Source organism: Myiozetetes cayanensis, unplaced genomic scaffold (genome assembly GCF_022539395.1).
Source record: "Myiozetetes cayanensis isolate MyiCay16 unplaced genomic scaffold, myiCay2020 scf20-37, whole genome shotgun sequence".
NCBI lineage: Eukaryota > Metazoa > Chordata > Aves > Passeriformes > Tyrannidae > Myiozetetes > Myiozetetes cayanensis.
In genome coordinates, this window is record NW_026087412.1 from 3,028,148 (window position 1) to 3,050,641 (window position 22,494).

The window sequence follows — 22,494 nt, forward strand, 5'->3', positions numbered from 1 at the left end:
CTGGCACTGGTCCTGCACTGGTCCTGCACTGGGTTACTGGGGCTGTGCTGAGGATCAACACGGCCCCTGGTGCTGCCCCGGCTGTGCCATCGTCTCTACAGTGGTTCCTGTACTGGGTTCTCTGCCCCGCTTGTACTGGTGCACTGGCCCTGCCATGCTGTGCTGGTGCTGCTGAATGGTCCTGCCCTGGTGCACTGGTGTTGCTGGGCTGGTGCACTTGGAGCCCCTTTGGGCACTGGAAGGGGCTCTCAGGTCTCCCTGGAGCCTTCTCTTCTCCAGATGAACCCCCCCCAGCCCTCCAAACCTGTCTCCACAGCAGAGGGGCTCCAGCCCTTGGAGCATCATGTGTCATGTACACATCCTATCCCTGACCTGAAAGCTTTTGGTGGCAGGAGCTGAGCCTGCCTGAGGTGTCTGCAGGCTGGCAGCTGCCTGTGCAACAGGAAAAGCAGCAACACCTAAAATTAACCTGGAACTTGTAATAGTTCACCAGCAGCTCCTCTGCACCTAAACACCATCTTGGCCTTTGTTTACTCATCCCTTCGGCTCCAGCTGCCTGAGTTAGAGCCCGTCAGCTGATGAATTCCTCAGGCCACGGGGCCTGGTTGGTTTGTGCTGCTCCATCAGACAGTGCTGGTGTTGTGCCTGTCGGGGTCTCCTGCTGTTTTCCCACTCCTGTCGAGTTCAGGTGCCCACAGCTCCCACTGGCCCACAGTGTCTGCAGCAGACAGGGCTTCCTTCCCCTCCTCCTCTGTGAATATCCACAGGGAGACGTTGTCTCTCTCCTCATCCCCTCCCTGGCATCCTTTGCTCCACGTTTCTCCCACACCATATGGTGGTGCAGGAAGATACAAACGCCAAAACACCGGGAGCAGGGGACACAGGGAATGCAAAGAGGATGCAACAGCCAGGCCAAGGAGTGCTGGGATTGTGCAGGGAGGAAGGGTGGGCAGGGGGAGTCTGGGGCAGGCAGAGAGAGGGGCTGAATCCTGCGCCCTGCTGTCCTCCAGCATATAGGATGGGATTTCCAGCCATGCCAAAAATCCAGCACCCTTGCCAAAATTTCTGGGAGCACTTGGGCTCCACTGGGACGCTTTGATTTGCCTTTGCCTGTGATGATTCCCTCCGCCCCAGGCCAGCAGATCCAGCTGCCTCTGATCTGGCAGACACCCTTCTCCAGCAGGGAATCTGCCTGGTCCAGCGGCAGCAGCTCAGACAGAGGAGGTGGAGGCAGAAGGAGGAGGTGGAGGCAGAAGTGCTGGCAGGCACTGGGGGGGCTGAGAAGAAAAGGAGAGATCTCCCAGGAGCTCCCCATGCCGTGCCATGACAAGCAGGTGACCACACGGCTGCCTCTGGGGGTCTGTGCGCTCCCTGCCCAGCCCCACGGCCTTCCCACCCTGCTGGATTTGGATGCTGAGTGTGTCCCAGTTTCCATTCGTGTTTCTGCAGCGCTCCAGTGCTGGAAGGCCTGGGAGCAGGCGACAAACCCCCTCCTGGGAAGTGCCTGGTGATTCAAGGCAGGTGAATCAGAACTGGGCGGCTTTTTCACCCACCCCTGTACCCGCAGCCGGAGCCAGTGGTGACCTCCAGCCATGCCCCGGGGTGCAGGCAGGGGGATGGTGCACACTGGCACATGCCTGGGGACAGCAAGGTCGTGCCCTGTGCTTGCAGTGACACCCCAGGGTGCTGCCAGCAGCAGGGCCTCGTGTCAGAGCCGGTCCCACCAGTCCTCGCAGCTCCACATTCGCTCTGCTGCTGCACCCCCCAAAACCTCACGCCCCAGCACTAGCTCAGGCCCAAACCTGCATCAGGTTTGGGTCAGCCCAAGGGGGGTTCAAACCCTGTTGCTGGCTCCCAGATCTGCCAGGGTAAATGCCAGAAAGCTCTGCTGGGCTCCTGCTCGCCCAGCCCGGCAGTGACATCCGCGGCTCGTGCGTCAGCGCTAATGACCCGCGGTTGGGCTGGAGAGGAGGTGTATTTTTTTTTGGAAAGACTCCTCCTTGCCTGTGTTGAAAGACTTGAAAGGTGGTGAATCTCCGACGTCTCTCAGGAGGGTAATTGCTCTCCCCATTAAAAACCTGTAATTTATTCCCCATTTGAACTCTTCTGCCTTCACCGTGCGGCTGCCGGATCTTGTGCCATCGCTGCTGGGTCACAGCCCTGCTCGAGGCACCTGTCCTTGTGCAGCCACAGATCCAGGTCCACCCAGCTCCTTCCCTCTGGCAGTGATTCCCTTGAACTGCTTGGGTTTGAGGAAGTTTTTCCAGCCCTCAAACTTATCCCAAACGCTCTGCAAAAACCCAAAGCTGTGGCAGAGCAGCTGTGATCTCAGTGCTGTCAGCAGCTGCCACCCCTCCAACCCTTCCTTTGTGTCTGTGTGGGTCACACTGGGAGTTTCAGCCATAAAATGGTACTTGGAATCTCCTTTTTCAACTGCATCTTTCACATCCCATCCTGCACCTCTGTCTGCAGCCCAGCTCAGGTGTTTGAGGGAGCATCCTCACCGTGGGATGTGCTCCAACACATTCCTGGGCTGGAAGGGATTGATTCCTCAGTAGCAAATCATGAATTATAGAATACCCTGAGGTGGAAGGAACCCACAAGGATCATCCAGTCCAACTCCTGACCTGGCACAGGACACTTCCAACAATCCCACCCTATCCCTGAGAGCATTGTCCAAATGCTCCCTGAGCTCTGTCAGCCTTGGAGCCATGACCACTGCCCTGGGGAGCCTGTTCAGTGCCTCACCACCCTCTGGGGGAAGAACCTTTCCCTGAGATCCAACCTAAAGCTCTCCAGACACAGCTTTAGGAGTTCCCCCGCATGCCCATCCACTTTTCAGCCGGACCCCCGGTGCTCAGGACCCGCGGAAGATGCGATGAGTTGACCGTTCTCAGCTGACAGCACCAGCCCCCCCAAACCACCACCACGACGCCAGGGCGCGTAGGGGAGAGATGCGGCACAGGACGAGGGTTCCGGGGCGATGCTCCGCGCCCCACCCGGTGGCGGGGACAGCGGCGACAGCGGGGCCACCTCGGCTACTGGGCAGCATCGCCCGCCCGCCTCACTTCTCCCTCCCAGCCGTGCCCGAGAACCGCAGAGCTGTTTGCGCGAGGAGCGCTTCGCCACGCCCCCTCTGCGGCGCTGCCCAATGGCGGCGCGGGGGGCGGGGCCTGCCCGTCGGTGTTGGCGGCGGGGCCGAGCCGGGCGGGACTCGCGGGCTCCGCTCAGGCCGGGCCCGCCGGGCCCTCCGCGCTCTCCGCACCATGTCCCTGCCCAGAGGTACGGACGGGACCGGGGCCGGGAACGGGACTGGGAACGGGAACGGGGGTGTCCGGGCTGGGCGACCCGCGCCGCCGGGGCCGGCGTAACCGCGGGGCCGGCGCTGTTGCCCAACCCGCCGGGCGTGGGCTCCCCGCGGCCGCCGCTTCCTCTGCGCGGGGCCCGGGAGCCTCCGCAGCCCGGCGGCGTCGCTGCGGCCGGGGCTGGGTCCGGGGGCTGCCGGGGCTGCAGAGCCCGGGCGGGTGTGGGCAGAGGGGCGGCGTGGGACTGGGGGGGGATCCGCGTGGAATGGGGGCGATCCCGCGGGGAATGGGGGGCAGAGGGGTCGAGCGTGGAATTGGGCGATCTGCCTGGAACGGGGTAGGGGCGAAGCTCCCGATGGCGTGTGGAGAGCGGTAAAAAGAGTCAAGTTTCGTCTGCGGCTGCTGGAGCCTTTCCCTGCCCTGGGCATCCCGCTGCTCGGGCTCGGAGCCGCAGGTGAGCGGGGGAACGGGGCTCAGGTCCCGGCCGTGTCACCTCGTGTCACCTCGTGTCACCTCGTGTCACCTCGTGTCACCTCGTGTCACCTCGTGTCACCTCGTGTCACCTCGTGTCACCTCGTGTCCGTGTTTGGGACCCGGTGCCGGCGTGTGCCGAGTTGGAGTTTCCCACCGTCCCTGCCCTGAGCGTGACCGTGTGTCACGGGAGTTATTTATAGAGCAGAGCCGTGACTCAGGTGGCCTGTCCCCGTCCCAAGGTGAGTGCTGGCCGGCTGGCATCGCCCTGGGATGGATGGATGGATGGATGGATAGATGGATGGGGACAAGGGAATGGCTGTGCCGGTGTCCCGGTGCGCCGTGAGCGCAGCCCGGACGGAGGAGGGAGCGCACGGAGTGCGGCTGCTGCCTCTCTCTTATCCCTGGGATGAAATTCGAGGGGTTTTCCCTCTTTCGGGAGTGATGCACTTGGAAGCTTGCAGTCAGGAGCCATGTGAGCAGATGAACGCACCGCGGCGTGACTTTTTACACCCCCTTTCCCCCCCCCGCTGCTTTTAAACGCTCCGTGTCTTATCCGGAGGGAATGTGGACCTGAGTTTCCTGTTTGCTGTGTAAGCAGGGAGTGAATCAGCAGCGATTTACGGAGCTGCTGACTCACAGGTAGGAGCACATGCCTCCAGCTGTCCCGCGTTGGAAGGGATCAACCGGGCCTCTTAAAGGGCTCTCCCGGGGACACCTGAGCCCAGACCTTTCCTTGGCTGCCTGTGCCTACCAGCGGATGTGTGGATGGAGGGAAGAGGTGAGCCTGGCCCAGGGACCACTTGTGCCCGAGGTGGGCCAGGAAGGATTTTGGGGGAAGCAGTTTGGCTGGCAGCAGAAGGTGGTGCCTGTGGGAGCGCCTGGGAGCGTGGTGCTTTCCTCAGAGGAGGTTTGGAGCTGTTCTGTGTCCTCAGGTTTCTGGTTGCACGGGGCTGTTGGTTGTGATGAACTGGTTCATTCATTCATTTATTTCATCCCGCTGTCCTTTGCTGGAGGTGTCACTCGTGTGCTGAGTGTGCCTGGGCTCTGCTGGCACCTGCAGCTCTGAGTCCCTGCCTGACCTGAGCTCCTTTGCCTCCATCAGGGCAGCAGCAGCAGAGGGATCCATCCTCTGCCTCTTCACAACCCTCCCCTCTCGTCCTGCTCAGCATCCTCTGTGCCTCTCCTTGGTTTGCAGGGCCAGTGCTCCGGGTGTTCCTGCAGCCACACAGGGATTCTCGCGGGTCCGAGTGTGTCCCACCTGCTGCTGGGACCGTGGATGCTGCACTTGTAGCACCTCCTTCTCCCTCTCCTTTTTCAGCCTGAATTCAAGCTAAATTTCCCTAATTTTCCTCAGGGAATTTCAGTGAGCAGTCTCAGGTTTCCTTTCCTGGTTCTTCTCGACCTTGTGTCGATCGGGGTTGTAAACGGAGGCCGTTGTGCTGAAGCTCTGGGTTGGCTCTTCCCATGACAGATGCCCTCCAGAACTCACCTGCCGTCACTTTGGCTTAGTCACGGGGCTGTCTCCTGCCTCGGGAGTTCTTGGGAGCGTGCGTGGCTGGCTGTGACACGCGCCATAGGAATGGTGCTGGGCTGGGGCTTTGCCTGCTCTGCACTAAACGTTCCTCCTGAGATAAACACCTTCTGGGGTTAGTGGAGAGCTGAGGGAGGATTTTGGCTTTCTTCCTCTTCCCATGGCTCCTATCTGCTTGATCCAAGTTATCTTGCAGGATCAGGTGTGTGGGAGAATATCGCTTGTGTTCCGTGTTATCTTGCGCTGTCGAGGCTGATGTTTGCTAAAATATGCAAAATGTCTCGGGTCACCAAAGCTCCCTCGAGCTGTGTCTGTTGGGATGGGCGTTACTGAGGGAAGGAATTGGCAGCAAAGCTCCTGAGCAGCCCCTGTGTCCTTCCTGCAGAGCTTTGCAAGGGACACAGCCTGTAGCTGCAGTTTGCAGCACGTGCCTGGCCATGGGCATGATTTTCCAGCGAGGTCTGCGCCTTTTTCAGTGGGTGGATGCTGTGAAGGGAGGATGTTTTTATCCAGAAGGTTAAAGCAGGATGGGATGAAGCCCCGGGGGATTTGCAGCCTTTGGGTGGGTGCAGAAACACAGCAGAGGGTGTAAAGTCTGAGATTCTGTGGATACAAGTCCGGGCTGTTGCCTTTCCCCCTGGGCCTTGGGGCATATCCTGCCTGCATGTGAAAATCCGTGTGCCCATCCCCGTGGATCTTGGCTGTGACTTGAGTGGTCCCTGATGCCCAGGAAGCCCCTCCTGGAGGGACAGGGAGGAGCTGTCCCCCAAAATCGTGGAATTTGCTGGAAAAAGCAGCTGTGGGTAGGTGTGTGGACGGGATCCGTAGGGAAAAGACCTACTTGGCCTCCCCTGGGCTCACCCCCTGCTGAAGCCAGACTAATTCAACAGCAAGACTGTCCTCTGGGAATTGAGGTGTTGCTGGGAAGAGAGATCAGGATCCGGCTGGAGACAGGCTGTGTCTCTGGGAAGGCAGCTCTGAGGCTTGGAAGAACCAGCGGTGGGAAATGCCAGGACCTGGGGATTGAGCTGGTGCTTGTTCTCGTGGCACATCTATTCTGGGTGGGTAAATACGCGGCGGGGACGTGTCCCTGCCGTGCCCTCTGTGGGAGCACACCACTGTTATGCAATTCAGTCTGTGAATCCTGCACTGTCTCGTGTGCCACTCGCACTTCTCCTGCTGCCATCCCCCCCAAAAAAAGGTGGTTCTACCAAAAATACACGTGTGGGTCACGACCTGCAGGGGCAGGATTTTGGCTCAGGGCAGAGCGGCTGGCGGAGTCCCTCGGGGGGATGTGTGGGGTGTGGTTGGAGGGGCGGGAGCTCTGATCCCACGGAGCCAGGTTTTTATTTAATTCCACTTGAAGCATCGCAGAGCTCCAATCCAGTTAATTCTAACGATGCCGGAGAGAACACAGCGCTTTGCTCCCGCCCTCCTCCTCGTGCTTTCTCCCGGCATAACGGTGGGCGCCTGGAAAATATCATGTTGGATGTGATAAATATTTAGCAGTGCCTCAGCAATCAGTTTCCCTCCCTGGAGGGATGCTTCCCTGTGTTGTTTTTGGTTTTGGTTTTGGTTTTTTTCAGTGGATAATGCTTCTCCCTGTAAGTTGCTGCTTTTATTTTCCAGCTCTGAGCTGCAGTCCAGGGCTGAGCTGCAGTTTGTTTGCAAAGGTGGTTGTTGCTGGAGGAAACTCACCTGGGCTTTGCAGAGGTTCCTTTTGGGTGCCTGGGATTGGTAGCAGCTTTCTGATGATTTTTTTTCTTTTTTTTTGGTGACCCCAAATGCCACCTTTCCAGTCGTGGGGCTCTGTGGGTTTTTGGACGGAAGATGGTTTTTGCTGGTGTTAATAAGTCACAGCCTGGGCTGGCTGTTTCCTGGGGAAGGAGCTGGGAGAGGAACTTGTGTTGGCTGGGGAGGTGATTTTGCTCCATCAACAAAAAGTTTGGGGTTTTGCTGCCGTGACTCAGGATGGCTTGTGGGTACACAGGGAGCTGGATGTACCCACTGCCTCTTGCTGACAAACCTCTGTAGCACAGGTCAAGTGTTAGTCAGGAATTTTGAGTGGGGGAGAGGGCAGAGAAGATTTTTTTTTTTTTTTATGGTGGAAGCTGGAAGTTTTTGTTGGTGTTTTTGTTTTGGGTTTTTTCTTCCACCTGGGAGATATTCCATCTCTCCCCACAGCCCCTTCTCTGCTTGGGTCGATGCTGCACTGGTGCTGTGGCAGTGTTTGAGTCTCAGTGTTCATTGTCCCAAGGAGCACTGGAATTACTGGGCACAACTGCAGTGATTTCAGGTGTCACAGGGGTGCCTTGTGGCTCCAGTGGGTCTGAGTCTGCTGTGTTTTGTGGAGCTGGGACAGGGCTCCCTGCCTGCTCCTTTCTCTTGCAGCTTCTTCCCTGTCTGGAGCAGAGTTGCTGTAGGTGCAGCGTCTGGTGGGTTGTAGGAAGGGCAGGGTTTGGGGCTCTTGTGGTCCCAGCGGGTAGGGGAGGAAAGGAATCATTGCCTCGTGCTGTGGGAGATTCTGGACCTGCAGTGGGGTGAAGGTGGAGGGGAGGTGGACCCTCTCCAGCACCCACCAGGCTGCCACAGCATCCATCCTCCTGCCTGGCTGAGCTCAGGGAGGGGCACTGCTGAGTCAGTCTGTCCACTGTGCTAAGCCTTAATTTCATCACTTCAACTGAGATTATTTTTTTTTAAAAGATAAATTTCCATCAAAAAAAAAATGTAACTTGAGAGTAAGAGGAGGCAGGATGAGGAGGAGACAACACTTACCAGAAGTTGTTTGTGGAACATTCACTCTTCCTCTCAGTGCACCACCACCAAAGAAAAATCTGGTTTTGGAAAGGAAGAAACCTCCGGAGAGCTCAGTACAAGTAATTTCCCATCAGAGGCTGTTAACCTTAGCTGTGGTTTGGCACTGGCATCAGCTGAACTGCTCGTATCTGCTGGAGCTCTCCTGGAATGGTGGTGGTGCTTGGACCCTCTTCTCCCTGGGGTCTGTCTGTGGGACACTGAGTGCCCCTCATCTGGGGTGTCTGTGCTGCCTCATCTCCTGCTGGGATAGTGCTTTTCAGGAAACTTAAAAGCTGCTTTTAATGATTGTGTTTCATTCAGAAAGGTCTTGGATGTTTCCAGTAAGGAATGCATGAATCCCTGCAGCTGGGATGGGGTCCTGCTGGCATCCCTTTGGCGGTGCCGAGAGCCACATCCCCCGTCAGTGATGGGTGTGGGTGGGACCAGTGGTACAGGGCAGAGGGGACAGGAGGGGAAGAAGTTGTCCTGCAGGGCTTGGCAGGTGACAGTCACGTGTCTGACAGATCACAAACACGCAGGGCTGGTTATGTGGATGGGCCAGGGGTGGTTTAGGGGAGGATGATGAAGTTATCTAGGGAGTGTCAGCTTGTCTGGGCTTGCAGGCCAGTTAGATACTGCTCTGTGGTGTGTGTGTGTGTGTGTGTATAAACTCCCTCCTAGCTGGAATCTCAGGGGGATGGCTGACACAGCAGCCTGTGCTGCAGGGGTTTGGTGCCATGGATGTCTTCACTGGTGTGTGTTAACAGCAGCTTGGAGATGGCAGCATCCTGACCCGCCTTACTGGAGGGTTTTGGCACAGCTGGAGCAGATGTTCCCTCTCACTGCACTCAGCCCTCCCTGCAGGAGGCTGTTTTCTACTTAAGGTAGTGAAGGGCAAACACACTGTGTGCTGGAGGCGTTTTTTCCTGTAGGATGGAGCTCTTGGTTTCCTGGGTGTGGGAGTGGGAGAGCTGAGGCTGGAGAGGGAGATGATGGAGCAGCAAAGCGTGCAGTCCCCGGGATGGCCCCTCTGAATCAGCCCTGGACGTTATGGGCACGGCTGCAGGGGTGTGTTGTTCTGAAGACGTGAGGATGTCTTTGCAGCTCGTCACTAGGAATGACGTGGCTCTTTTGCTGAGAGCCAGATGTGCTCAGTGCCGAGGCTTTTCAAGAAAGCTGCTCCGCATAGCTGAAAATCCCCCGCCGCTGCAGACCGCTTGGTTTCTCTCCTGACACGCTGCCAAGTTGCACCTCGGCCAAAGATGAGATGATCTCGTGCTGATAACGTGGCTCTGGCCGCTCTTTGTCACCTTCCAAACACCTCTGAGAGGTGCCCAGGGGTGGGTGACGGGCCCAGCCCCACGTGCCTGTTTGTATAACCCCATACCTGCGCCCCGAAAATCCCTGCCAGCACAGGGCAGGGCAGCGTGAGATGCTGCTGTGTGTGTGCACGTGGGCTCAGCTGACTTCTGAGGTTTCACTGGTCTCCTCACAACTCAAATCATCCACTCTGTGCCAGATCTGCGCCGTTTCACCCACGGTGCTCCCAGCTGACAGCCGTCCCCGTGGGCAGGAGCTCGGTGGTCAGAAAAATTGATGTAATGGTGCAGAAAGGAGGATGAAGGTGCTGGTGGGTGGTGATGCTGCTGGGGGAACAACCTAGACCTGTAGCAGCCTCTGTGCTGTGCTCTGTTTGTCTCTTTGGCAGTTTTTCCTTTAGTCTGGAAGCAGCTCCACCCTGCTTTTAAAAAGAGGGATGTGGTGGGTGTTTTAGATCTTCTTCCACAGCTCCCACTGTTTACTCTTTGTTAGCATCCTCGAGGTTTTTGGTTGATCCCTGTGATTGTTTGGCTGTGAGCATCGTCCTTGAGCATCAGTGGTGAGCACCAGACGCCAGAGGATGGCTGGCACTGCCAGGGCTGGGATTGTCCTCAGAGCCCAGGACACCTGCAGGGCTGTGCTGTGGCTTTTCTGCCTCTTCTGCTCTGCAGACGCTGCTTTCTTGCCCAAGAGCAGCTTTTTGCAGGTATTAATTACACCCATCCCTGCCTGGTTTCTTGAAGGACACCTGGGTGGTGAGAGTGAAGAAATCACCAGGCAGAAACCGTGGGTGAATTTTGCAGTTTAAGCTCTTATCAGCTCTTTGTGTGCTTTGCTGAGGTGAAAACCACTCAACTTTTCCTCCAGCGGCTCCCCTGCGATTTCTCTGTGCACTTTCCAGGTAGCTGCAAGAGTTTACCCTTAATTTTGGATCCACAGAGAATCTCCTGTTTGATAACTGCGGGTTTCCCCCACCATGGGGCTTTACAGTGTCACCTCAGCGAGGGAAACCATCAGAGGGATGGGAGCCAGCGGGTGCTTCCCTTGATGTCAGACAGGTTTGATGTTTCCCACGTCCCCTTCCAGCTCCTCTCCCACCTGTCACTCCGCTCCTTTCCCCAAAGCGCGGATGTGAGGCTCGCCCTTCCGGGGATAGAGGGGATTCTTGACAGTCGATTGCTTCTTATTTAAATGGAAGCGGTTCTTGGAAGCCCCGAGCGTGCCCCACGAGTGCTGCAGGCTGAGCTGCACTGAGTCACTGCCTGCGAGCTCCTGGGCCAGGACAGGAGCCGGATGCAGCGGGACCAGCCTGTCTGCAGAGACCTCTGCCTTCCCGGGGCAGAGTGGCAGCTCTTTAATCCGCCTTTTCTTAGGCAAGGCACGCAACACTCGCTTCCCTGAGCGCTGGAAAAACTGCAGTGTGATAGGTGGATATGAGAGAGTGACAAAAGGAGGGGGAAAGAAGATAAATCCCCCCTCAAAGGGAGGCTCTGCCCTTCCTGCCGGGGCCACGTGGGGCCACCCAGCTGTGGGCACGTTTCCTGTGGAGCCCCTGCTTTTCCCCGGCATGAATCAAAGCTGCCCTGTGGGTACTGGGCAAATCCACCACAAAATAGGTGTTTTCCCCACGCAGGGCTGGTACAGCCTCTGATAAGAGCCTGCGGATGATGGGGTGGGGCAGGGGGGCTGTCAGTGCTGGTGGCCCAGCTTTTGACTGGGGGGGGGGGATGTTTTTTTAAGCTTTGCAGCAAGGAGTGTGGAGGAACAAAGGAGAAAAAATGTTTGCAGGTGATTTCTGCAAAATGTGGAGGTTAGCAAGTATGTGGTGCTTATCTATCTATCTGTGTGTCTGTCTGTGTATATTTATATTTTATATATATATATATGTATAAGTTCCTAATCCAGTGAGCAGCAGGAGCTGATCTCATGGACCAACTGGATGTGGGATTTGTTCTGGGAATGTGGATGTCCTTTGGGGCAGAGGAACATCAGTGGGAGAACAAGAGGTACCCAGTGCAGGAGGTAGGTCTGGAGCAGAGAAAAACGGAGTGAGAGAGGCAGGGAATAGGGATGGCATTGAAAATGCACCAGAAAGAGCAAAGGATTGGTGTGGGACAGCAGGAGATGTAGGGAATTGTGCTCCAGCACTAACCTGCTGTTTTCCACAGGTCACCAGATCAGCACCCTGCTCCAAAGGAAATAACCAAAGGTTTTCCCTTCTCCTGCACCCCAGAGAGGTGGTGCCAGGTCCGTGCTGGAGGTCAGGGTTTTCCTCTGAAGATGCACAGGTTTTGTCCACTCGAGCTGTGGTGACATCCTGGGAGCAGGGAAGTGCTCCAGGTCCCAGAGGGATGGAGTGCCTGCCCCATTCCCCAGCACAGATGCTGGTCCTGAAACTCCTGCCTGAAGCCTCTGGGCCAGAGAAGCACCTGGGTCAGTCTCTTGTTTGTGCCCCTCTCTGGACCAGGAAGCTGAGGACATCGATGCTTTCCTTGTTTGGTGTGGTTTTTTTTTCCCTTCCATAAATTTTGTTTTCAGAGCAGGTGCCTGCTCTGTCTTACATCATTTGCAGAGATGAAATCACTCTGTCCCTGCCCAAAGTAAATTGGAGGGAGGATGGTAGAAATCTTTTTTTCTTTCTTTTTTTTTTTTTTTAAGAATTGCCTTAAAAGCAGAAGGGGAATACTTTGCTTTCTTGACAAGTTTACAAGGTTTTGGGGACACCTGGAAGTACTTGAATTACGCCAATTTGGATAGAAAAAGTGTCTGTTGACTCTGGAGTTGAGTTACTGCTGACAGTTACAAAGTCAAATGACTCTTTTTCCTTTCCCACTGTGCCTCCTGTCAAGCTGATCTGTTCCAAGAGCGGTTTGAGTTTTCTTTCCCATCAGAAAACCGTCACCAGACGGTCACAGCAATCGCAAGCAGATTTTACTTTTTTCTTGGCTTTGCCCATGGGGTGAGAAATGACAGGGAGGATTGATGCTCTGGAAAAGGCTGGGTACCTGCTGGCAGGGACATCAGCACAGGTGATGATGTTCTGCTTCTTCCTTTTTCTCTTTTATTTTTTTTTCCACCTTCTTTTTTAATAGTGTGCTCATTGCTTTTCTCTAAGCATTGTCTCTTCTGCTTTCTCCTCACAATCCCAGCACCAGGGCTCGTGTAGAGCACAACTCTCGTTGTGTATGTGACGATTCCTGTACTGTCACTGTGTGAGTGCCAGCCAGATGGGGCTTTTCAGCTTCCTGAAGGGAGTCTGACCTCTGGTCACGAGTGGCTTCTGGGGAGTGGAATCCCTGTGCTCCCTCACGGGGCTGGAGGAGAGCAATCTGCCACGTGGGGACAAAGCACAGGACCAAAAGTTTTTTTTTCCAGCCCTCAGGGTTGTGCAGGTAACCTAAAAATACAACTGGAATGTGGCTGGGCGGTGACATCCTCCGGGAGCTGCAGCTGAGGCCACGTTATCTGTCCGGTGCACGGAGCCAGGGTGTGGCTGTGAGCCCCAGAGGTGGCTGTGCCAATGTTGGCTCTGGCTGTGGGTGGCTTTGCCTGTCCCCATGTCCCTCGCTGGGCTCTGGGAGGTCTCACCCTTCCCTCTTGCATCAGTCTCACCCAGCCCTGGTGGCACTGTTGGTGTGACATCCTGCTCTGCTGGGGGGGGCACGAGTCCTGCCTGGTGTTGTGATGGATGGTCCCCAAACACTCTCTGAGGGGGTGAGAGAGATAACCCCGTTCACTTCCCGGTTGGATTCGGTTCAAAGGCTCTATTTTAAAACAGAGCTGCTGAGTTTCCAGGCTGAGTGTCCCATGCATGGCTTGGGCACGTGGGGCTTTCCCATGGGATTTGTGCCTTGTGTGTGGAAAGGTGAGTGCATCCTAAGCTTAGGGCAGTGGCTGCATTACAGGCCTGGTCAGGAAAGCTGCTGCAGTTCCCAGTTGGATGGTGAGATGGGGTGGGCATCAGGCAGTGTGGTGCTGGGATAGTGCAGCCAGCTGGCTCCTCTCTGATAAGAGGGAATGAGATATTCCCTGAAAATCATCCTCTCTCCCTAGTTGGGCAGTGACTCTTTTTCAGGACAGGTGAAATCATCTGTTTTGTGCTCAATCCCAAACATGCCCATAAAAAGCTCCTTTCCAACCCCAGATGGGACATTTCTCTTTAGCTGCTCGTGGCAAAGCAGCTCCTCCCCACCCCATGCCCTGGCTGTGCTGGTGACCTGGCCCTAACCAAAGTTGCCTCAGGAGAGGCTGCCTGTGTGCAGGGGAAGGGTGGGGAGAGGGGCCCGGTGCTGGCAGGGCGCTGTTTGAGCTCATTGCTGTTTTTAAGGGTGTGCTCTTCCACTTATTCAAGCCAGCCCACTGGCAGGAGGCTGCTGGGAGGGATGGGAGCCATCCTTGTCCCTGGCTCTGCCAGGGTGTGCCAGACCCTGTGGCGAGTGCCTGACTTCTCCCCATGGCAGGACTTGTTCCCCCAGCTCCCCTCACCTGTGGCAGGGTGACATCCCAGCACTGAGGTGTGGGGACACTTCCTTACTGCCAGTTAAATACCCGCTGCCTTTTGTTCCTCTGGGAGTACCTGTGGCCTATAAAGGATTGGATAATTAGTGGCAAAAGGTGAGCGTTTTTTAAGGCCGGGCAGGCAAACTTTTGAAAGAGCTGCCAATGGTGAGACTTGAAAGGATGCTTGGGGTTTGTTTTCGTTTCTTTTTCTTTGTTTGTTTGTTTTTTAAGATGCTTTTGAGATGTCTGGAAGCTCTGCTTTACACCACCTCTGGTTCCCCGGGGGCTGAAACCCAACGGGACTAATTCAAAGGAAATTGTCTTTCCCATCCCGCCTGCTGGGTTAGGGACTTTCTGCTCCAAAGCAGCTCTGACTCTGTGGGTGTCTGTGAAGATCCCTGGAGTGTCTATGTCTGGGTCAGGGGGAATTAGCTGTTAAGAGGGTTTGTGTTGGGAGGACAAAGCAGCATCACTCTCCTTGGGTGCTGGTGGCTCTCAGTGCCATCTGCAATAGCAGCTCCTGCGTCAGCATCCTTTATGTGCTGATGATCTGTGCCTGAAACTATACCCTGGGAGTGGAAATGAGCCTGAGAAAATACCTTCCGCAGTCCTTCTGGGGCTTACATAAACACTATTTAAAATTAGAGCCACTCATTATGTTGGTATGTGCATTTACCTTGACCTCTGACTTTTCAGCCTGCAAATGTGCATGGCCCAGCACAGCCTGGAGTTGGGGGAGAAGAGCTCAGGAGCAAAGCAGCGGCAGATTTTCTATAATTAGTGCAAGGTAAAGAAGCTGGTACAGTATCTTCCCCTCCAGGCTGTCAGGGAAATCGAAAACAAAACTGCAGCCTGTCAAAGCTGAGCCTGGCTTTGATCAGGAAAGACAGCTCTGGCTGCTGCTGGGCTGCTGCTGAGGGAAAGGGGAAGAGCAGCGACACTTTGCCACAGCTTTTCTTGCACGTGTCTGCAGAGAAACGAATGCTTTTATCCCCCCACTCTCCCCTGCTGTTTCCCACCCAAATCCACACAGAGATTTATGTTTTGCCACCAGAGATGCCATCTGGGTTGTCACCCTGGAATAGCTGCTAAACCCCGTGCCAGTCTTGTCACGGAACAATATTTCTACTATTTGTTGTGGTAATAGTTGTTAGTGGCAGAGCAATTAGTGTGTCACCTGCAGCACAACGAAATGTGACCTCTTTCCATCCCAGCACACTCGCTGGTGCCCGAGCCAGCGAGCGTGGGCTCCCAGAGCTCTGCTCTGCTGGCTGCTGCCAAGGCCTGTCCCGGAGCGAGGGTCTCTGGTGGGACACCCGGGCCTGCAGGCTGGGTTTGAATGACTCAGTTTGTCGGAAGAAAACGTGTCCCACCGGGATGCACTGTAGCAATCCAGCGCTCCGGCGGCTCCCGGAGCTGGAGCTGGCTCCCCACCAGTTTCCTGTTGACGTCACCTGCTATTTCGCTGCTGCAGTTTTTACAACTGTTGAGCTTTCAAGGGTAATCGGAGCCCGAGTCCGGCCAACCTCGGCAGCTGCCGATGAGGGAACGCGGCTCTACCTTCCCTGGCTCCCCCCAGTTGCTTCCACTGCTGCTCCCAGCCTTGGGGACCGCCGGGAGCTGGGGACAGCGGCGGAGCAGAGCTGCGTGAGGCCAGCGAGTGCTTGGGGCCATGCATTCCCACTGAAAAGAATCATCAGTGCTTGCAAGAAGTGCCGTGTGCTGGATCCTGCGGGGAATTTTTTTCCCCTCCCTCTCCCAGTCCGCCCCCATCCCTCTCTTCTGCCAGGCGTGCCAGCGCTGCTCTTCATTTCTGGGAAACCATGGACAAGAAGCAAGGTAGATGTTGCAATTTCCAAAACACGTGGTGGGGGAGAGCAGAGGGCTAATTTTGGTGCTAAAGGAGGCCGTGTAACTTTTTCGGGGTCAATCCGCGCGGTTTCGTTGCTTTCTCCTTGCTTGGGCGGGGGGCTGGTGTTTGCAGCTGGGGATCTATTTTTGAAGCACTGCATGGAAACCTGCATGTTTTGTGTGGGATTAAAACTCTGGCGTCTTAATTGTAAAAAGAAGAAGAAAAAAAAAGATAAAATAAGCAAGAATCTAGCATGTCTAAAGGAAAATATGCAGAGGGTGAAGCTGGCTCCTGGCTCCGCTTTGAGTTGCATTCCTGGGACGCAGGGTTTTCCAGCAGCTCTTGCATGCTTGTCCTGTACTAAAAAGCCTGTTGCATGGGAAAAGTGGGTGCCCACGACCCTGGCAGTCAGGAGCTCTGATTCAGCACAGGCTGACAGGTTGTTTTGGGGCTGCAAGGGGCTTTTTCTGCAGCGTGGCTTTTTCCTTCTCCTTGCCGGCGGTTTTTGCAGAAGTGAGGAGTGCGATGACCCGCCGGAGCCCCTCTGCAGCAGGACCTCGGCAGGCTGATGAGTGATGGCTTTCAGCAGGTTGAGAGCCCTTTTTCCACTTCCACAGATAGCTTTTTCCACTCTCAACAGTGGAAAATAGCACAAAGTGTGCCTGCGAGGGGCTGGCTCTCGTGACCAAGCACCCAAATTCCCCTCTCTGCTTTGCACCCTGCCTCAAATGTCTTTATTCTTTTTTTCCTTGATGCATTTTGGTTCCAGCTCTTTCTTTGCAGCCTTCTGCCTTACCCATGGCATTTGACTCTCCTCCTCGGATTAAGAAGAACCGGGATGCATCCAAAACATTTCCCCCAGCACTAACAAAGCGGTGCAGCTCTCGGAGCAGCCTCCGACTTCACCTGGGGTTGCAGCCAGAGCCCCGGGGAGGCAGAGGAGAGGTTTAATTTCAAAGGTCGACTCAGGCAAATAGTTTTATTTACAGTTCTTTAGATTGTCCTGCTCGCTCCTCTCCGCCCACGCCAGCGGAGTGGGAAGGATAAAGCTCCTGGGGAGAGGTGCAACTTAATAGGGCTGAAGTTGGTGGTGGCAAAGATGAGGATTCCGGTGTAGAATTAAGCAGTTCCAGGAAGTGTCTGTGGTGGTTCTTAGCTGGTGGAGGTTTTAGCATGAGAAAAAAAATTGGTAGGTTTTTTTTGGTTTTCTTTTTTTTTTTTTTTTTTTCTTTAGGAGGAAATGGTTCCTTTCTTAGCATAAAGGATGCAGTTACGTGCCTGCAGCGTCACGTGGGTTGCAATTTCGTCCGCACCAGGAACTTCTGTCAGCTAATTTTCCCCTGCCCTGGGTGCAGGGTGCTGTGCTGTGTGTGTCCACGGCCAGCAGCCTCTTCCACTGCCCAGAGCAGTGCCCTGCCATCCCACAGGCTCTGGAGATTGCAGGGATAACAGTGACATGTCCCCAAATCGCCGCCTCCTGCTGCCGTTTAGCCTGAGTGAGGAATCTTCTGAGGGGAGCTGTGCTCCGTGCTTGCAGACACCCCTCTTGTAAGAACCTTGGGAAACTGGAGCGTTCCCAGGGTTTTTCAGGTGTCATGAGCAGTTGTGCACATTCTAGCAATTCCTCCTGCACTGACCCTGCTGGGATCCCAAATGTGGGAGAGGACAGTGCTGGGGGGGCCTCGCTGGTGGGAAGGAGCTGCCAGCAGCTGCCTGCGGGGGCTAAAGGCAAATGCTGCTCTGGGACTGAAGGGCTTGAATTGCAGGGTCGTGTCATGCCCATCCCACTGCCTTTCTACTTCTCCCTTTTTTCCTTTTTATCTTTTTTTTTTCTCCCTTCCTTAGTTTTTCTCCACTCTCATTCACCCAAACAGGGCATGGGCTTTCCCTGAGGGGGCTGCAGAGGCACCAGTGCTGCAAGCAGTGGGAGAAACTTCAGCAAGAAGGAGTTCAGGGCAGGCTGCAGGGGCTGGAAATCTCGTGACAAATTTTGGGAGAGCCGTAACAGGCAAATCCAATCTCTGCCTCGGCTCCCTGGCTGCAGGGCAGCATCCAGGGTGACTTTATTCCTGCAGGCATGGGCTGAGCTGGGTTTTCCACCAGCGTAGGTGGCCCTGGCAGAATCCCTCCAGTTTCATCAGTGCTTTTTCAGGTTGGAGCTAGGGAATACTTTTTGGGGCTATGCTGGACAGGGTGGGAAGGGGATGGTCACTGATGCTGGTGGTACAGTGCTGGGAAGGCAAGGATAGTAGTTTGGGGGCACAGGGAAGGGGGCTGATGTTCAGGGCCCCTGTTAGAGGAGAGTTCATGGCAATGCACAGAGGCATTGAATGACTCTCCTGTACAGAGCAGGGGTTTTGGGATAGGGATTCTCCATGCCCTTTGCTGCCAATCTAACCTATACTGCAAACCCTCCTGCCTGCGGGCTGGGGCTCCACCAGGCAGTTCACCCCCGTGATTCCCGATCCCAAACCGGGTGCTCGCAGCTCCCTCCGGCCTCGCTCCTGCAGAGGGGGCTGAGGAAGGGCTGATGCCTGCGGGACTCCTGGCTCCAGGAGCCCCTGGACCCTGGTCCTGCCCCGTGAGTCACCCGTGGCTGCGATGCCAGGCGAGCCGGCGGCACAGAAGGCGCTTTGTGCGGGGTTACTATGGCAATTGGGGAGAGGGAGAGCAAACAGATGGAGCAAAATCCCAGCCAGGATGAGGGGGGGTATTTCAGGGCTTCGTGTGGAGGTCTGGCTGGTAACTGCTGGGGGGCTGAGTGTGAAGCAGGAACCAGTCTGAGTTTTGGAGCAGGTCATGGGGAGGAGCACTCAGTGCTAGGCTCCCGCTCAGCACCGAGCTAAATCCATCCCCTGGCATGGAATGTGTGCCCACGGTGAGCTCCCCAACTTGCCTGGGCGCAGAAGGACTCTGGGGACCCCCCCAGTTTGTAGGGTCTGTGCGTGGCCTCCCACGCTGGCTGGCTGTGGGAAGGGGAGGCATTTCTGAACCCACAGGCAACACCTTTCCTTTGGCTCCGTTTTGCGTTTGCTCCCGTCGTTGCTCAGCTGGGTGTTTTGCCAAGTGCCATCAGTGGGTGTGGGGGGCTGTTCACAGTGCCCTTTCCAGCCCTGCCGGGTGGGCGATGGGCAGGGGACACTTTGCAGGCTCACAGATTAGAAGCTGCGATTGCCGTGACGTGGTTGGGTTTCCAGAGATGGTTTCCGTCCAAGAGGGGTCGGTTTGGGGTGGAATAACTCGCTGGCTGCTTTCATTGAGCTGGAAGTTCACATCACTCACAGGAATCGTGCTGGTCCCAGGCTTTAGGGGCCACTCTGATGCAGGAAAAGTGGCAGATAAGATGTGGGTATGGAGTGATCCGTGCTGATTCCTTCAGCAGGGAGGGATGCTGCTGGTCCTGCAGGTGGGACCTTTGCAGTATGTTCCAGACCAGTTCTAACTTGCAGACTCAGTGAGGTTTGCATTTGGAGAAGGACAGGACTGGAAAAGTGAGTTCCAGGCACCTGTTTTATCTTGGAGCTGGCAGGGGACAGGGATGGGGACTGTCAGTGTTGGATGTGTGTCATCCCTCTGTCTTGCTGCAGCTGCAGGAGCTCTCACACGGTGCTGTGTCTCCTGCTGAAATTCCAGCTCCTTGCCTCTCCCCTCCCTTGCCTGGCAGCCTTTGGAGCACTGGACTTTGTCCACACGCCTGCTCCTGGGAGCCAGGCAGGTAGGAGCTGTCTCAAAGAGCTGTCCAAGGCCACTCTGAGCTGTCTGCTCCCATCCTAGTGCCTGGAGCACACCTTGATATTCCTGCTTTTTAATGCATCTTCCAGCTCTGTGCAGCCAGAAGCACCTTCACCTGCAAAGTGCAGCTGCCCCTTTGTCTTGCCTGGGGGGATCAGGACCTCGATGCTCCCCTCGGGGTCTGGTTATTTTCCCAGTGTTCAGGGGTAGAATGCAGGTGTCTGGCCTGTCCTGGCCCTCCCTGCCTGAGCCCTGTTTCCCTCTGCAGCAGTGGATGTTATCTCAGTGCTGTTTGGAGTTGGGAGGAGAGAATCCTCTTTCCAGTCACTCCTGGTGCCTTGTCTGGAGGGTCTTGGTCTCTGCAGGCCTGGGTTTGTGGTGGGTCCACCACTGGCTGACAGTTCCTGTCTCTTTTTTCCATGTTTTCCCTTAGCTGTGTGTGGGATGTCCCCACTCCTTGTGGGACTAACCCCTTGGTTTTGCTGGAGGTCTGGTAGTCATTGCCTTCCATGCCTGATCCATCCCTGGTTCTTCCCAGGAAGGCCTGGCTGGGGGTTGGGGGACGAGGAACCTCTGGACAGGGAGCATTTTCGGGAACCTTGCGCATCCCTAATGGCATGGGGACCTCTTGTGGCTGGAGAAACGGGGCTGGGGCCAGGCTTGGCTGGGCTCCCAAAGCTCAGCTGCCTCCCTCTCCTGGGGCCCTGCATGGGCCATGAGGGATACACGGCTGCTGCCCGGCTGGGCTGGAGTGTGGAGGCTGAGCTGGGGTCTCCTTTCTCTCTTTCAGGTTCCAAAGGATCCTTGGAGCCACACAAACCGGGTAAGTGCCTGGCAGAAATCACAGCTTTAACCCCTAAAAGGGTTTAAATCTCCTAAGAGAGGGGACCGTTAATGGCCATGAAGGGTAAAGAGCACTTTTGGGATACAGTGCTTGGCTGCAAGACCTGGAAAGTGGTCTCTGTCAGTGCACCCCTGGATATTTCCACAGGCAAATCCTTCACAGCAATGTTGAGACCTTTTTGTGCTTCTGGTTCTTGCCTGAAACTTTGGGCAAAGGGTCATTCATGAGCGCTGTGGTCTTCTTCTCACTTTGCTGGTGAGGGAGTCCAAACCCTGCATTCCCTGCCTGGTGGCTGCAGGGAAAGGGATGCTTGAAGGAAAAAAAGGCAAAGATCCAGTTGCTCATTTGTGTATCTTTCTCTTCCAGTGAAAGGCAGGAAGAAACCAGACCTGAGGATAACATGTGTCCCCATCAAACAGCCCGTTGCCAACACAACGTAAGTATCTCTGCTGCCTACAGATGTTCTGCAGAGCTGCATTTGGCACTTCCTCAAGAGGAATGGCCTGTGAAGACTTTACAAAACCCAGCATAGTTATTCTTTTCTCTTAAGCTCTGGCTCGTGGGTGATGAGAAGGAATTGCTCACCTATGCACATGGGTGTGCAGGCGCCTGTTTTGGATTTGAAATGGTTGAAAGGCAAAGGCTTGGAGACAGCTGTGCCAGTGCCAGAGGGCAAAGGTGTGGTGGAGAGAGCGAATCTGCCCAGGGGAAGAAGAGGGCAAGGTTTTTAGTGCAGGGGAAGAGAAGAGGTGGTGGCAGCTGGACCATGGCACGAGCAGGGGGACAAGGATTGGGGAATGCTTTGCATGGCGTAAGTATCAGGGTTAGTTTGGGTTGTTTGCAGCTCCTTGCCCTGGTGTGAGGAGGACACAGACATCTTACACTGCTGTGCTGCTTGGTGCTGGTGCCCAGCAGTATCTCAGGGCACTGGAATTCCTCCCTGCCCTGTTTGCTTCGTGCTGCTGATGCTTGTTGTGCCGTGGGGGAGAGCCCAGGGTAGCAGCACTTGGTTTGACAAAGAGCAGACTGCTAAAATTCCTCTTCCATGATGCTCTTCCAAAACACTTCAGGCTGTGTCTCCACTGCTGAGCCTTGTTTGCTCCTGTTCTAGAGAACTCTCCCAGCTCCAGCAGAGCAGTGAAATCCCCAAAAGGGAAATATCACCACTGAAAATCCCAGGTAGAGAGGGCAGATCTGCTGGAGGGGGAGGCAGGGGAAGTCCCCCATTAATTAAAGCTGTGCAGCCTCGCACGCAACAGCCACCTCCTTCCCCCACGGGTGCATCTGTCTCCACTCCTGCCAGTGTTTGAATTTCCCCTGGAGAAGGCCTCACGTTGGAGCCTGCAGGGCGTTTGCATGCCCAGGGGCTGGTGCAAGCTGTCCACAACTCCTTTTCTCTGCGCTTTTCAAGCCACAGTGCAAATATTTGCGCAGTGCAAGGCTCTTGCTTCGAGCCTGAAGTACTTCCTTGAAGCTGGAGGTTGCCTCGTGCTCTGATGGGAATTGAGAGTTGGGCAATCTCTGCTCTTAGAAGGTCCCAGGAGATGGGGGCAGCAGAGAAGTGAGGCAAGAGGGACGGAACTCTTACGATGGCTCCAAAAGCACCGTGCTGCCCGCGATGGGAAATGGGCAGCGACGAGGAAAAAAGCCCTAAAGGACGACTTTCGCCTGCCTAGTGTCGTGCAGAGCGTGGCACCGAAGTGCTGCCTGCTCTGCCTGCCTGGAACAGGCAGCGAGTGCACACAAATGACTCACGGGTGAGGAATTACCTGCTGCTCCCTCCGTGTGTGTTTCGGGCTACGTGGCTGTCCTGTTACAACACCTGCCTGTCAAAACATGACAGCTGAGCTGCTCTGCCGCAGGAACGGCTCCCTCTCGGTTCCTCGGGCTTGTCTCCTTGAGCAGGGATGGTTTTGCAGCCTGTTGCTTTGATGCCTGTCTCACCTGGCTGACTCCCCGGGGTTCTTGCTGCCTGCGTGCAGTGAGCGCCTCGTGGGTGTGAGCTGAGGTGTTACTGGCACGATTAAAGCCTCTGTGAGCGTTTGGAGGGGGCTGGTTTGAACCCACGGCAAGGCACCGGTGGAAAGCAGCAGCTGAAAGTGCTCGAAGGAACGTGAAACTTGGCTCTGGCCAAGAGGGT

General features: G+C 55.6%; 1 protein-coding gene across 3 annotated transcripts in view; it reads left to right on the top strand.

The window, feature by feature from the left end:
* The first annotated feature begins 3,168 nt into the window (after positions 1 to 3,168).
* MAP2K3 (mitogen-activated protein kinase kinase 3) overlaps positions 3,169 to 22,494 on the top strand; it is a 31,240-nt gene continuing 11,914 nt past the window's right edge. Inside the window, exons 1-3 of one of the 3 annotated variants that reach the window (XM_050317566.1) lie at positions 3,169 to 3,282; positions 20,301 to 20,333; positions 20,721 to 20,790. In XM_050317566.1, coding sequence (XP_050173523.1) covers positions 3,267 to 3,282; positions 20,301 to 20,333; positions 20,721 to 20,790 — 119 coding nt within the window. In that variant the 5' untranslated portion in view covers positions 3,169 to 3,266. Of the gene's footprint in view, positions 3,283 to 4,512; positions 4,558 to 15,453; positions 15,766 to 20,300; positions 20,334 to 20,720; positions 20,791 to 22,494 lie in introns of those variants that run through there. The other 2 variants (XM_050317568.1, XM_050317567.1) reach the window with 2 other exon arrangements.